Source organism: Pholis gunnellus (assembly GCF_910591455.1).
Source record: "Pholis gunnellus genome assembly, chromosome: 6".
Taxonomy (NCBI): domain Eukaryota; kingdom Metazoa; phylum Chordata; class Actinopteri; order Perciformes; family Pholidae; genus Pholis; species Pholis gunnellus.
The window spans coordinates 8,678,709-8,694,278 of NC_136532.1; the positions used below are offsets into that span (position 1 = coordinate 8,678,709).

General features: G+C 41.6%; 1 protein-coding gene across 1 annotated transcript in view; it reads left to right on the forward strand.

Moving 5' to 3' along the window:
• Positions 1-1,964: 1,964 nt before the first annotated feature.
• pde4d (phosphodiesterase 4D, cAMP-specific) overlaps positions 1,965-15,570 on the forward strand; it is a gene marked incomplete at its 5' end in the record, with an annotated part of 134,812 nt that continues 121,206 nt past the window's right edge. The window contains one exon of the mRNA XM_079161208.1: positions 1,965-2,155. Coding sequence (XP_079017334.1) covers positions 1,965-2,155 — 191 coding nt within the window. The remainder of the gene's footprint in view (positions 2,156-15,570) is intronic.

A 15,570-nucleotide genomic window follows, 5' to 3' on the forward strand; every position in this document is an offset into this window, starting at 1 on the left:
GGGGGGCGGGCATGTGTTTACGCCACGTTGACTTGCTGTAGAATTACATTCTCTCCTCTCACGCTGGTCCCACATCAGACGTACACAGTCTCAGCTTTCACATAGCTCTTGCCTCCCGCTGAAATTCCAATCATTACATATTTCTATTCTCCCCTCTTGACCCGATGTGATCTGGTGTTTTCACTTTGCGCTGCCACTATTCCTCAAGTGACTTTCTTTCAAGGACTCTATTTCAACCTCTGTTAAGTCCTCAACAATAAGAGTTACTCATATTCTTTGCATTTGTTTCTTTCTTGGCAATTTATTCAACACATTATACCCTGACATCATCTTTCCTCCTAAAAGCATTATAATCTTGTTAATAACACAGTTATGTTTTCCCCATGACACATCTGATTATTCTCTCATTAATGACTAATGTGATGCACAGAAATTTGAAGTACATAAACCATTCATACAGTCACACTCAGGAGGTAAATTAAGATGTAAATATATTTTGTGCAAATAATGTTCTCAAATCAATAAAATGCAAATGAAGTAAAATAAAATGCTAATTAATTTCCAACTTAAAGATGTGAAAGCAAAGAATAATTTACAGTAGGAAAAAACTGAAAAATGATCAAAAACTATAAGCACTTAAACTAAGACTGGACTGGTCATAGTAGCCAAACTAATATCGATGGTTAGAAAATGCACAGGCTAGCCTAAATAGACACACAGGGGGAAACGTAGAAACAATAAACTCTACAATGCAAATAAAACTTGATATACAGTATATTCAAATAGACGTGTGTGACCTTGTGAATATGATGTTTGCCCATAAGACACAGCAACTTCATCAAGTTAGCAACTTCATTATTGGTCGACTCTACATTGAAAAACAAGACCAGATTTTCTGCAATAGGGACCTTCCGAGCCTCCCAGATTAATAAGGAGGTTTGAGTCCAAATGTTACTTGAATACAGACATAAAGATACATGAGAAAAATGACTTAACCTCCTTTGTGAACTTAAATGAGAAAAACAGACTGTGTTGTAAAATATAATGTGTGCGTTCTCTTTGAGAACGCAATTACTGTAAGTGCATCTTGTGACGATGCTAAAAAGAGAGGGAAACATGTGATGCTGCTTTGTGTCGGCCGGTGGTGCAGCGGTAACTATGTTACAGAAAATATATTTTAAAAGTATATGGTATAATGAAAAAAAGGCCTACCTACTGTACACAGGTGTTTCCACTTATTTGCTTGATTAGGACTGTCAGGAGGCTGTAGAGGCTCTGCTTGATTGACACCTGTCAGACCCTCCCGTTAGCAGGTGCGAGAGGTTACGCTTTCATCATTCTCATTGGTTGATGAAGTTTGGTAATCTGCCCAGCTGCAACTAGATGTCTAATCAGCAATACTAAGTGAAAATGGGTGCGTGTGCAGAGCACTAAAGTTACCGTATGGCTAACATGTTAGCTAACAACTGGCTATTTTCAGAGCAACACTAGGATCAATTTGGAGTCCTACTTCTGACCACTGGGTGTATGCAAGTCCAGTATTGGGTCTCTTTATCGCTATGTTTTGGTAACAAGTCTTCACAAGTATATCATTTTGGACAAAACTTTAGGTGCTAGCTAAATGCTCCACTATGTCCACCAGCTAGCTGCTAATTTTGTCTGTGTGACCTGTCTGACTCTTCTATGGAAATGATGGCATCCAACCCAGCCCTCTAGATGGACGTATATCCTGTGCTGTATAGTTTTTAACATGCCCGGCGGGGGCATCTCAGCAGTACCCTGGCAGTGAGCTGCTAGTCCACACTCCGTACTTGGCATTTCTGTCTTCTGTGAAGAATCTCTGCATTCTGATTCTGATTTGGTCGATCTTTTCCTCGAATTCAGAATTCACCCAAGCTTCTTTTCTCCTCATCCAGGTGTCCGATGATTCATCCGACTCCCCAGAGCCGGGGCCAGTCAACTGCATGGAGCCCTTCCTGGTGCGGAGGCTGTCTTGCCGGACGGTCCAGTTGCCCCCTTTGGCCTTTAGACAGGCAGAGCAGTACTACCTTGATCGCAAGCCAGAACCAGACACAGTCACAGTTCCACCACGGCCCACAACACTGCCACTACGCACCCCGCCACTCATCGCCATCACCTCCGCTGACACCAGCAGGTAGGACAAGTACAGAATATCTTTCTGTGGAATGGGTAATTAGAGTAGGGGGTTGTTAGAGTGGAGTGGTTTAATCAATACAGCAGCTGTCTGAAGTGAGTGAAGACACAGCTCTCTCTCTCTCTAAGTGCCTGACACTGTGCTTACATGTTGAAATGCAATTACACGTTTACTGGTGGCTGTGTAATGTTTTCTCATCAGCTACAAACTGTGTAGCTTGCATGCTTGTAATCCAAAGCATCATGTTGAGATTTGGGGCTTTTTCCTCTCAGAACGGTAAAAAAATCTATTCAAAGAGACTTCTTTCAATCCATCACAGTACACATTTCATCACTGTCATTCATTGTCAACGTTATGTTATGGCTGTATAGTAATAGACTATTGGGTATGTATCCAAGATTAGATAGTCAGCTGCATTGTTAAAACCTCTTGGACCCTAAGCCTTTTTTTAGGCCTTTTGTCGAAAATTGCATGCCCATACTCAAGAGACTGTAATTCTGTAACTACAAGGTCTATTTTAATAATTTTGATGTGAGAATAAAAAAAAAAAATGTGAGATTTGATCAGATGTGTAAATATCAGTATATATGTTACTGGTTAAGAGTAAATGAAGATGGCACACAGCTCAAATTGAAAAGTTTCAGGTTCGCCTGAAAAAAAAGCACTTTTATTGTTATTATTTTCTTGAAATGAGGCCCTGGCTAGCCTAAAAACTCTCACAAATCATAGCACAACATGTTAGCAGTCTCTCTGCAAAGTCTGACTTTGCTAAAGTGAAGCAAAACAACTTTAGATAGGTTTTAGTACAGAGAGTTTAGGCGAGGTTTCCAAAATGTGCATTTGGACACATTTGGGCACCATGTGTGCCATTTGAATTTTCTCATGTACCAAACTACATATTTCACTTGTATATTACTAATGGTGTTCAATACATCCTAATACAGCAGTTTTGGGCTTTTTCTTTTTTATGCCTTTGTTTACATCAAAACAGCACAAAGGTAAGGAGTTTATGAAATATTAGCGGTGAAGCGGTTTGTTGTTCTGGTGCTTGTTTGCTCACAGCTCTGTGGTGGTTTGACTTAGAGAAATACTGAAGATATCTTTGGATTCAGTGTGTTATTGGCGTGTTTTCTGCTATTTCGGTTTTCCGTGTTAGCATTTAGCATCTTCTTATTAGCGCCTACCGGAGTGTGTGGTCGGCTCAGCAATGGCAAAAAAAGAGTGATATTGTGAACATTCTTTTAGTTGCTTATTTGAGTTTGGTTAGAATTGTGTTTGGAGTGTGTACACTGGCTTGCAGGACAGTGTAGAACAGAATCTCTTCGTTAATTTGGTATATAGCATGTATGAAGCATTAATTATATTTTATTCTGAAAAGTCCATTTTATGACATGCTCTACACTAAACTGTCTCGCTCTGAACCCCAAATGGGGCTCGCTCGGGTCCAAGAGCCAGTCTTAATTTTGCTCTTAGATTAGTTAGCCTCCCAACCCTCAGGCTAACTCTTAATGAAGAGCCATGTTGCCCTTGTAACAATCGGGGACACTTGGTTTTCTAGCAATGTTGTGGAACGAGCAGTGAGAAGGGAAAACTGTTTTTAGAGGCCGAAGTAAGCCGTTAGAAATATACAGTAGTGGCGGAGATTATTAACAGTTTCTTTTTCCCAAAGAAACTATCGTGAGCCTGACTGACGAGTTAGCAGAGGTTCTCAGCCCTGCAAAATGAAAAAGCCACAGCAACTCAGCTCTGCTACAAGTCTGCACTGTACTGAGATGTTATGCAACTCGACATCTTTTTGTATTACACTCTTTTCAGTTTCTCACTCATCCACATTCTCATTCTCATTTTTTAGTTTAAAAAAAAAAAAGCCTCTGCTAATTAAGTGTCATACAGTATTGAAATGACCAGAAACAAATGGCTGCCTGAAAGGTAGGACATCAATTACGGTATGATTTGAAAAATGGTTGGCAGTAATGCAAAGTATGCTTGTTGTGTAGTGGACTAATAACATGCAAACCACTGGTATTTAAATGATGCCTGACTGGCTACAAGTGTGACTCATCAAATAACTAGGCCCAATAGATTTATGTTTGTCACCACTGGCACTTACTGATCTCAAAACAGGGAATGTTATTTCACCATTTGAACATGACCAACAAGATAAAAGCAACTCGGAAGATTTTTGTTTTTGAAAAATCTTTGCAACATATTTTCTGATTAAGCACAGTGATTTGTATTAATCCACTGTTATACAGCAACACAATATCTAATTTATTTATATATTTCAAGCTGTAATTATCCAAGCTTTAGTGTGACATTTTGTGAAGCATATCGTTCAGGCTGTAGACCTTAGAAGTCTCCGTTTTAGAGGTTATGGCGACTACTTAGTTTTACGACAAAGAGGAAACAAACGAATGTGCGAGAAATGCCCAGCATCACTTTGAGTGTGCACTCTCTCTGGAAAATGTGACCATTCAACAAGTGAGAAAAGAATCACACCCCATCCCGAGAATGACATGAGGTTTGGCAGAGACACTAAGGCTCCGACCAGCTCGATTCTCTGAAGGGAGACGGAAACCAATAAAGCAAACGGCATTCTGTATCAAAGACAGAGGCCCAATGGGGAATTCATAATTAAACATAGCAAACGGTCCAGAAATGTACCCAGACTGGTGGAAATACAATCAGTGATCAATCCCTATTGTCCTGAGTTAGTATTGTACATGGAAACAGATGGCAGTTCTCTTGTCAATCAAAGGGAAAGTGGTGCTCCTCTGACTCGTCTTTGATTGCGATGGCATGCTTCGATAGACTCTGTTTCTCCCTCAACAGCATCATGCTATCTCCATAACGCAGTTCAGTGGCGCGTCATGTGCCAGATGAGAAAGAAAATGCATCCGCTTTCCCCTACATGTTTCTGTCTTGACCTTCTCTCTCTCTCTCTTTCTCTCTCTGTGTGCCAAGAATGATGGGGCCTGCAGAGTTTCACAGAGGGAAAAGCAATTGAAAAAACAAGCAGTGAGGTAGAGCTTATTAATAAGGCGGTAGCTTGTTAAAAGAGCTTTAATTAGACAATATGCTGTTGTGGAGGAGAATTTAAACAAGAAGAAAGTGTTATTGACTTGTGGACTTTCAGAAGGGAAAAAAGAGAAGCTGATGTCACTTAGGTCTAAATTACATTTTCAGCCAGGCGGAGTGATTTTCATTGCACAACACTGCTGAAATATTTTCCACTCCTCCCTTCAAAATGAGTGCCATAATATCAAAGAAACATGTCAATTGCAACAAATACAGTATGTCTTTGTCTTTATTTGAACATTTCTGTCTGTAGTTGGGTGTATCACACATCGCTGACAGAAACTGCAACTCATAGTGAAGAAACGTAGTGAAGACAAGTCATTGTGATAATGCCGAAAAAGTGTCAGGCATTAGGTGTAGCAGAGGCAGCTCATCCTCTCTGAATAAGTGTCAGCAAACCTTTTATGTGACCTTCAGAAAAGAGCAAACTATTCCCAAGTGTGTACAGCTGACCACTCTTTAACAATCCGGTTACATCGGCTGGATAAGGATTGGGCCGTTTTAAAGTGGGCTGTGTAATGATTTGAAGGAAGACAAAGAAAGGACAGGCCTGACTCTTTCTCTTCCACTTCAGACGGTCGTATCGACTGTTTTCAATTATGTCAATGCCTTTTCTTATTTTATCTCGTAGAACTTCAACGTTTTTTATTTTGTCATCTTACTTTTCAAAACTATTGCTTGCAGCTCCAAAACAGCTCAACCTGATGTAAAATCAAAGTGTTTTCGTCTTTGATTATATAACCGCTTGGATTCATTGTTATTCCGCCCTTTAAATCAGACCTATTAAACCATCAGTCACGGCCCATCATGTTACCACCATATCAAGCAAAATGGACTGCTTTCATAACACAACAGACTAAGTATGAGCAGTTTAAGGAAAAAATGGACTGCAGAGAGAAAAATGGGCGATGCGTAGAATTTTAACAAAGGCCATACATCTTGACTTTGCTTCAAGCCTGATTCATCTATAATTCAGCACAGCGGTGAGGAGGAAATATACAGCTGTAAAACATTAAGGATGGAAGAGGTGCCGTCCAACTGCAACGTTAATGAATTACCTTTATATGTGGCCTAATGAGATGGTCTGCAGTATTAATGCACGGACCAAGAATGCGTTTCCATTATACGCTCTCATGATGGGAATATAAAACAAAGTGTCTGTCTGTCCATTAAACGGTTCCAATACTATTGTATTTGCCACTCAACATTTAGTATGATGGCTTCTGTTTAATTTATAGGAAGGGTAGAGCTTTGACATAATCTATAGCCCTCAGTGCCTCAAAGTACATCAGCTTATATTGATTGTGCTGTAAAATGCAAGTCCCAAGACTACAAACTGAACATTAAACCACATTAACTTTTGTTCTGTTTACATGCACATCGATGTTGTTTTAATTACAATCAAAGAGTGCAACTTTATAATTGCATGGCAGACAAGATTTACAGATGGGCACAACTCATTACCAATACATCGACAAATTAACAGATTTAAACCCTACCAACAGATGTTCATTATGTCAGTAATATGTGAAAAAGATATAAATATGCTGAAAAAGGCTGTACCAGCATCAATAATAGTATTGGGTATTGGCTTAATACTGGATCAAAACAAGCTATCAGTGAATTCCCAAACACTTAAATGTCATCCCAAGAGTCATACGCTTTAATTCAGAGATCATTTGTTTTTCTCTCAACTTTCTTTTGATTTTAGAAACGCATACATGCAGGTTACAGATACAGATGCACAGATCCCACTTTTAATCTTCTGATAGTAATTCAGACACGTAAATGCAGATACCGGTACAAGTGCTTCTTTTTTAATTAAACCCTGTACAGCTGATTGTGTGGAACTGATTGGGTCATTCTTCTATGTAAGGGAACACAAGGCTGCAACTAGACTTTTTACATCTCAACGATAAGAAGAGGCATTTATACACCAACATCTTCTTTAGGTTTGTTCAAATTTTAATTATATTCTGGAAGGGTTATAAAAATTGTGTCGTGAATCGGAAACTACTTACTGTGAGGTGAATTGGTCAGGTTTGGCTGCTCCGTTAAATATTTTCGACCCACTACCAGTTATCTCAGTCATTATCCCATTATCCCGAAATAACACTCTAATTCAACAAGTAGAAAAGAAAACAAACGTGAAAATGAAATAAGCAAATTGTCATGGTCCTTGGTAGAAAGCGAAGCCACTTCACCTGGATGTTACAATTGAAGTCTGCAGGTGAGGACAGAAAATGCGTCCGTTTGCACCAATGACGGCAATTATGCACAGAACCGCGAGCTGGGACTATCCATGCAATTAGCCGCGAGCATCTTTAAACCAAACTTCTGGAATATAGCTATTTTGTATGTGTGATCATGTGACGTTCACTGACCTATCGACATGTAGCAACAAGCAACACATTTTGGCAGGAAGGGGGGCAACTTTTGTCTATTGAGTACTGCCTTACAATATAAAAGAAATTGAATATAACATACTGTGTATCAAAACATATTAATGATAGAGTACATTCATCACGCTGACTGACAGCACCTCATGACTTGAAGCACTCATGTTGAGTGCTGACAGATCTACAGCTCTAAATGTCACTGTGTTTGATGTTTACAGAGCCATTAAATCCAATGACACACATATACAGTATATGCTTATGCAAGGTGTGCACATGTTAAAAGTTGCCCATCTGGTACATTGTTTGGTGAAGGTGACTCCTACTGCACGACGGGATACGATCTCCCCTGAGACCTTGTTTGGGGTCAGAGTAATGGAAAATAGATTAAATGAATATACAAATTAGGTTTGAGGTCAGTCCTCAGTGTGTGCAGTAGTATTCAGTCGTGCTGCTCTATCAGCACAGGGAGTATGGTTCACTTCACAATATTGGGTAAAGGTGGGCCAGCACAAAGTCCACACATGAGCTGCTGATGTGGGCACGCAAGGCTTTGCTCTGCGTTTCATTTAACCGGCCACTTCTGTTGTAAATCACCTCATGTCTGAGGGGGATTGCATTTCTGCTGCTAAAGCTGGAGAGACTGCAATCCCCACGCACACTCCGAGGTGCCAGGGTAATGGGCTTTGAGCTGCAAGGGAAGTGTAGGGAGAGGAAGGAGAGTCTTCCCCGAAAGTCCCCTTTTGGTGGAAATTATGACAAATAGAGGAGGAGAGCTTTTAACAGGGCGACTGGATGTTTGCGCTCCTCTGCGCCCCGTAGACATCACAGACGCACACTGACATCGGTTTAATTACTGTAGAACTGAGTTTATTTTACCTGCAGAGTGTTTGACTTCTGCTGTTACGAATATGCTGCTTATTTGGTCAGTTAAATTGAGTGCATGTCCTCGTCTTCAACTCTACACAAACCAATATTTTTTTGAGATAAACCTATTTGGACTGTTGGATAATGAAACTGGTTCGGCGTTATATGATTTTGGCCACCTGGCTCTCTGTCCACTCCCATCTCCTGCTCCTCACTCGTGGAGGATTAAAGGGGAGGTGCTCCGGGTGGGTCGCTCATGTTTTATGGATCACCCTGCTCACTATATCCCGTCGCCGCTTCTTCTTTGCAGGGGACTTGAGAAGGGAAGAACAGGGCTATGTCGAGTTGGTTTTACGCACACCGTGGGTTAAGTTACCTGCAGCTGAGGTGGTGATATGGGGGGGAAGGGGGGTTCTCAGAAGTTTGAGTGGTAACGTGGAATGACCATCCGCACGCGAGGACTGTCCTCGCGCCGCCGCCGGAGCAGCACGAGCACCTTGCTGAAATGGGCGTGTACGGAGAGAGCGGGGAGAACTTGGAAACCAGATTTAATTGAGTCGAGTCCCTCCTCGGAGCTTCATTGTGGGACACTTGGCCGTTCCAAACCGCAGATGTAGGTCCACCTCGTGATGCGTCACTGGGTTCATGTTTGGCTCTGTCCAAAGTGTATCTGCAGGGCAGTGAGGATGAAGTTGATGGAGTTGAACTCATTACGCGAGCTCCAAAAATCAAACTGGACGTGAAGCACCCAGAGCGGCTTTAAAGTTGTTTCGATTACTTCCAGGGTAAGGCCTATAATTTAGCATTTGGAGCTATTTTAATTTTGAAAAAAATTAAATTTCTAAAAACTCGCTGTGAGGTTCCCTCTCATCACCCCCCCCCCCCCCCCCCCCGGGTCATGCCATTTGAATGCTTCTAAAGTGTATATTTACTGTGCAAAATATTTTGAAACCAACGTGGCAAGGAGGATGGACCCTGCCTCCGGGACAGTGGGCACGGGGTCTCTGGCTGCCGCCGGCGGAACCGGCGTGAGTGAGAAGGCGCCCAAACATCTGTGGAGGCAGAACCAGCCGGTGCTCTCTCCGCTCCACCACGCGCTGGTAGTGCGCAAGAACGAACGCGTAAGACAAAGAGGCTTTTCGGACACCGAGAGATACCTCAAACCGAGGAATATGGACCGGACGTACGTTGTGGACACGGGGCACCGACCCGGGCTGAAGAAATCCAGGATGTCGTGGCCGTCGTCGTTTCAAGGTCTTCGACGGTAAGGGCAAAACAAGGGGGAAACTGCTTTTCTTCATCTTGTCTCGCTTTCTAATTTCCTCGGTGAACATGGGCGTTGTGTGCATGACCGACGCGCGAGAGCGGAGAAGTCTTTCGGCTCGGATTTAATCCTAACTTTGAGGAGGTTATACGATTCTGGGTTTATCCTGGGCTCGACCTCTGTTTATCATCACTTTTAGCGTCGCCCCGTCGAAAGCATTTACTATATACACTACTGTAACGGTAACGACACGGTGGGTAAAGTAAATAGGTCGGTCGATGGCGAAAATAATGAAATAGTCGCAAAATTATCATTATAAGATTATTGCAGTTTACGCCTTTTTTTTACGTTGAAGTTATGGCATAACGTGTGTTTTTATATATATATATTTTATAATAATGGAGCTTACACGCGCTTACAGTTGACTGTTAAATGTAGGTCAGAAAGATGCGTCAGTCTGCAAATGATTCCTAATTTCTAGAAAATAAATAGGAAAAGTTAAAAGGAATAAGTAAGCACAGTTATCACAGGCTTATGTGTTTGTGCTCATGTCTATTAAATAGACTAAATGTGGCACACTAGGCAGGTAGAGATGTGAGGTTACTTCGTGAAGAGTGACAACAGAGACTGGAAAGAAAAGGTAGGCGTTGACCAACAGCAGGTCACAGAGGATATGCACATGAGAGTAACCCCGAGCACAACACATGCTGGCAATCCCCCCCCTTTAAAAGTAGTGTTTTGTGATCTTCAGGGATTAATACTGTTTAGTTTCAGGATGACCGGGTAGTCTACTTTCCATGTTTGATAATACCCTCTGGTCTCTATGAGGGAAAGAGATACAGTGGGAAAGCTTTAGGCTACATCACCACTAATATAAAATAACACTCACAACAATCTGACTCACTACACACAACAGCGTGGATAATCTTAGCGCATGCATGGCGAGTGCAGGGTCTCCAGACACAGCTTGCACAGAAGTATTTAACCAGAGCAGATGCTGTAAAATGACGGCAGTTTGAGTGAAGCCTGTCTGCAGACAGACCGACAGCTCTGCACTCTGACAGCCCGGGTGTGTGGGGAAATGTTTCTGCTCTAATTACTCACTTGTTCCGGGAAGGAAGGATGGGAAAATAAAAAAAAAAAAAAGATCAACTGAAATGAAATCTGAGAAGGTCAGCTCTGTGACTGAAGTGACTGTTGCGGATTTAAGTTTCTGTCAAGTAGCTCGCCTTTTTCTTTCTTTCTTCCTCTTATAGAAAAAATGGCTAGTAATTGTGTAGTTATGAGTGATACTTGCCTTCAGGTCCAGTCAACTATAGAAAGCACACTGGCTTGTCTGGCCGACAGACAGAATGGTCCATGTCACAGTGGCAGAGAAGTCACACGGAGGAGGAGGAGGGAGGGAGTGATGAGAGCACAGATGGAAGTGACATTGCAAAGTGATGTGCTGGACTAAAGCACCCATGTGATGTGAAAATGTTCCATTGAACTTGTACATCCCAACAAAGCGCAATTTAACAGGACATTCATGTAATTCAACTTCATTGAAGATCATTCAAGCATTTTTCAGATTTGCTCCAGGAGGGTAATTACACGTAGATTAACCCAAACAAATCAAATTTTGCACAGGAGGCTAATTACGTAAGAGGCACATTGTACTCCAGCACATATTCAGGAACACTAACAGCAGGCCAAATCAAATCTGGCCCCTTTGTACACAGCAGCCCAGCACGCCAGTATTTGCATTTGGCCAATAGGGTAATTTGATTGGTCGTAGTTTTAATGTGCATCCATTGGGTCGACTCGTTTTTCTAATTCTTATTTCAGCGTCTGCTGCCAGTTGGACTCGCACGGCCTCCATCTGGTGTGGATTTCATTAAATGAACACACCTTAGGGGTAGGATATCAGCAGACAATCCTATCATGACACATTGATCACAATACCAATGCAGGTGTTTATACGATGCACAGCGTATAGCAAGGCAATCAGTGCAGCAGCTGTTGCATAAAAAGCAGAACAGCTGCAGTTAAAGTGTGGGAAGTAAAGGATTGCACCCATTTCTCGCAAAGTGACAAGTCTTTTCATTCTGTGTAAATTACATTTAACTGTAACCTAAAAATAGCACATTGGTTAATGTAAAATTCCTCATTGATTGTTTCATAAAAACAACATTGCTTGGTATATTGCCTTATTGATTGTATCGCCCAAACACCAGTGGGTCCGCCCCCCGGCGTTGCTTGCATTGATTTAAAAGCCGATTCGATGGCCGTTGCAAACTCACAGATGAGCTACGGCTGCTTGTCAAGGAATACAGCCCACTTCTCCTCTGGGCTTGAAAGCTTTTTAGCACATATAGTCGGCTGTTCAGATACTCCTCAGCCTGTGCAAATGCGGTGCGTGATGCATGCGTGTTTACATACAAGCCATGCATTTGATAGACTTTTCCAATTATCAAGGCAGCGGCAGGTTGCCTATCTTGACATGGAAAAAACCCTCAGCAATCAAGTTGTTACTGCAAGCTAGATAAAGAAGACATATTTCCTGATTGTAGAGGACAGATAGAAACAACTTCTGAGGCAGTGCCCCTGTAGAAAGCTAATAAGAAGAGCCAGCTACTTGCTCAACACACACAGTTAATTTCAGTCTTGTGGATAGAGGAAGACAGCAGATCTGTCACCTCAGAGGACTGTGGATGGTTTGCACAAGGTCCCCATGGTACAACGCATCACCCAAATGTGTCACAATGGAGGCCGGGGCCTTGACGCTGCTCACGGCTTCTGTGAGACCTCAAGAAGAATCTGGAGCATCCTTTGATGAGGAGATGGCATTTCTCCCAGCTCGCCTGTCCCTGCATGGGGATGCTGGGTGGGGGGGGGGGTCTTTATCGGTGGAGATGTCATTGAAGAGGGGCATCAGGATTTCTCTTCTCTCTGTCAATTAACAATCAAGATTTGGCGATTCAGTGGGCGGAAAAGGAAATGTCAAAACAAAGAAAAAGGGATGAAACATGTAAGGAGGGAAGGGAGGAGGGATGGAAGGTGGACCATCTGGACAGTTTGTCCTCCTCAGCAGCAGCAGATTGGAAAACGTACCTCTAGCCTCTCACTCTAGTCTGACGTTGTATTTAACAGTCGTTGATTTTTCTTCAGCCAGTCCTCCTCCTCCTACTGTGACTGACTACTGAGAGTTGGCAGAGTGAGTTTTTCAGCCCGTACGAAGCATAACCCCCTGGCTATGTCATTAGATCCCAAGGGCGTTAGTGAGCGAGCCAGGAACTGCTTTTTGGTACGTGGCTTTATATAACCCCAGTCATACTGCACAGGCTTCCACATTGCACAGCTATTGTACTGCAGGCATGTGAAAGATGTCCAGAAACATGCTAATGAACACATTGCGGACAAGGTACCGAACTTTTAGCAGAGATCAGCATCAAACATTAGCTTGGCTAATGAAATGGGTCATGAGAGATCATTTGTGGACGCTTCTGTGTTTTGTGTCACAGCATCAAAGGCAGGCAGAGCTGATTATTACATGTGAATGCTAGCCCCTCGTCTGGGTCTCATTGACCTGTTTCATTCAGGCAGAAGTGGAACGTGTATTGCGTTTGTTCTTCAGACGAGTTGTGTGAGTTACCCGGCGTTGAAAGATGAGCGTGTGCATTAGGAAGTCAGTTATGCGGACATTGACGTGGGAAGTCAATTTTAATCAAACTGGTAGTGCTACAGGCCTCATCCTGATCATACGCTGATATGTTTTAAAAGGATCACGGTAATAGATGTACAGTAAATATAAATACTGAGGAGGTAAAGACTTTTCTTCTATTTAATTCATTTTATTTTTTTATAATATAAGATATGGATACTGTATGTATGTAAAGAAGGGATAAAATGTTTCCCTACCTCAGCTATATGCACAGAAAACAATCTCATCGAAAAAGGACTTTACGCTTTTATAGAATACGTTTCTCAACATACAATCAGTGGGACACTGGTCATACAAGTGGATGGAATATGGTTATGTTCCATTCATCAAGTGGATGGAGTACAACCAAAAACACTCATGAAAATCCATGCCACTTCATAGCTACTCAGAACCCATTAGCAAGTCGACTGTATGGCATTTACAGTCACTGTTTCAGTCAGCCTCGTCTGTAATACAATCATTAAGTGACATTCTTTAACTTTTACCAGCTCAAAGTCAATTTCAATATAATGTAAAGTAAAAAAATGTTCTAAATCAAACTCCATTATAGACAGAATACTGTTCCTTTACAGTCCCATATAACTTATAACAAATGCATATAAATCAAACACAAATGCACTCTTTATAAAATTAAAAGCACTGGAATATGAAGATGTGGTCATGCACCAAGCAAAACATATATGCTAACCCAACGGTATACCCAAGTTCTTTCAAACTAGAGAGACTCAGCATGATCTGAGAGGAATCTGAACAATTAGTCACTAAACAGTTGGTGAGGACTAATGCAAATTATAATTTGATTCAAGTCAAAAAAGTTAATTAATGATACAACTCTAAGGAAGAAATGAAAACAAGAAGAAGTTTATACACATTTTAAAAAATAACAGTGAATGGATATGAGAGGGATGAGGAGACGGTTATGTAGGCTGTTCTGTTTCTTTCTGATGAATTGTTTTTGTTTAGAATACCTATTTTTTTATTTGATCGATGTGATCAGGGTGCGTGTGTTGATCACTGAGGTGGAAAGTTAAAATATTTGTTTGATATTAGATTTTTTTTATAAAATAGAAAAAGAGAGGACTTGATAAGTGTTCACTCTTCCTACTTTCCTCCACCTCTTTTAACATGCAATACTGAATTATGTTAATGAGTTTGTCTTATATGGTGGCTGGGTGTTCTTGTTCTAATTCTTATATTCTATCTAATACTTTGATGTTTTTAGCTTTTTTACATGTTAAAAAAAAGAAAAGAAAAAATACACACGTCTCCATTGATACACGTCTCAATACAGATGGCGTAGGCCACAAAGAAGTCTTCTAGTTAAAGTCTCTGAACTTTTTGCCAGCGCCTATTTGTGCACACTGTGAATTGTAGTTTACAGGTTAAATATTCATTGAGTTGAATTTGCCCCAAAAAGCGCCCAAGCTGGCACACTTAAACATACAAATGCTCTGCTGCTTTTTTGTGACAACGCAAATCTGTTTTATTGATGGTCGTCACTTTTTAATGTCTCATCAAAGAAAGTGGTGGCATGAATTGCTTTCTTTGTTCGGAAGATCGACAATTCTCTGTGATCGTTACACAATCCAGCCGCTTTCAATCAAAACTGCACAGACAGAAAGAAAATACAACCTTTTGTAAGAAGAAGTTATGTCCAAACGAAGCAAATACTGATTGAAATTGAAGTTCACAACTGGATGTTGTATGAACACTGTTGTTGTAAAGTGGGATCTTAGGGAACGTATTGGTCCAATGTGAAAGCTGGACATTGTCCAGCAGGAACCACAGGCTGGCGAGTGTGACTGGCTCTAGGAAAACATTATTGCTTCATAAAAGAGAGGAGATGTGCTCAACTAATTTCAACCAGCAGGAACATGCATTTGTTTTTAGTTGTTCTCCCCTGGCTTCCCTTTCATCACTGGTCACATGCTGGGCTAATAAAATGCATGAAAACCCTTCTAACGGTAGCCTTGTAAAGAGCTACGAGCCAGAGCCTCTCCAGGCCGACTGCTTGCTGCCGGGTGATTCCCCGAGCTCTTGGCTGGCTGTGCTGTACCGATCAGATTACACTCAACAGGGTGATGCAGACTCTGGCTGGGCTAGCCAC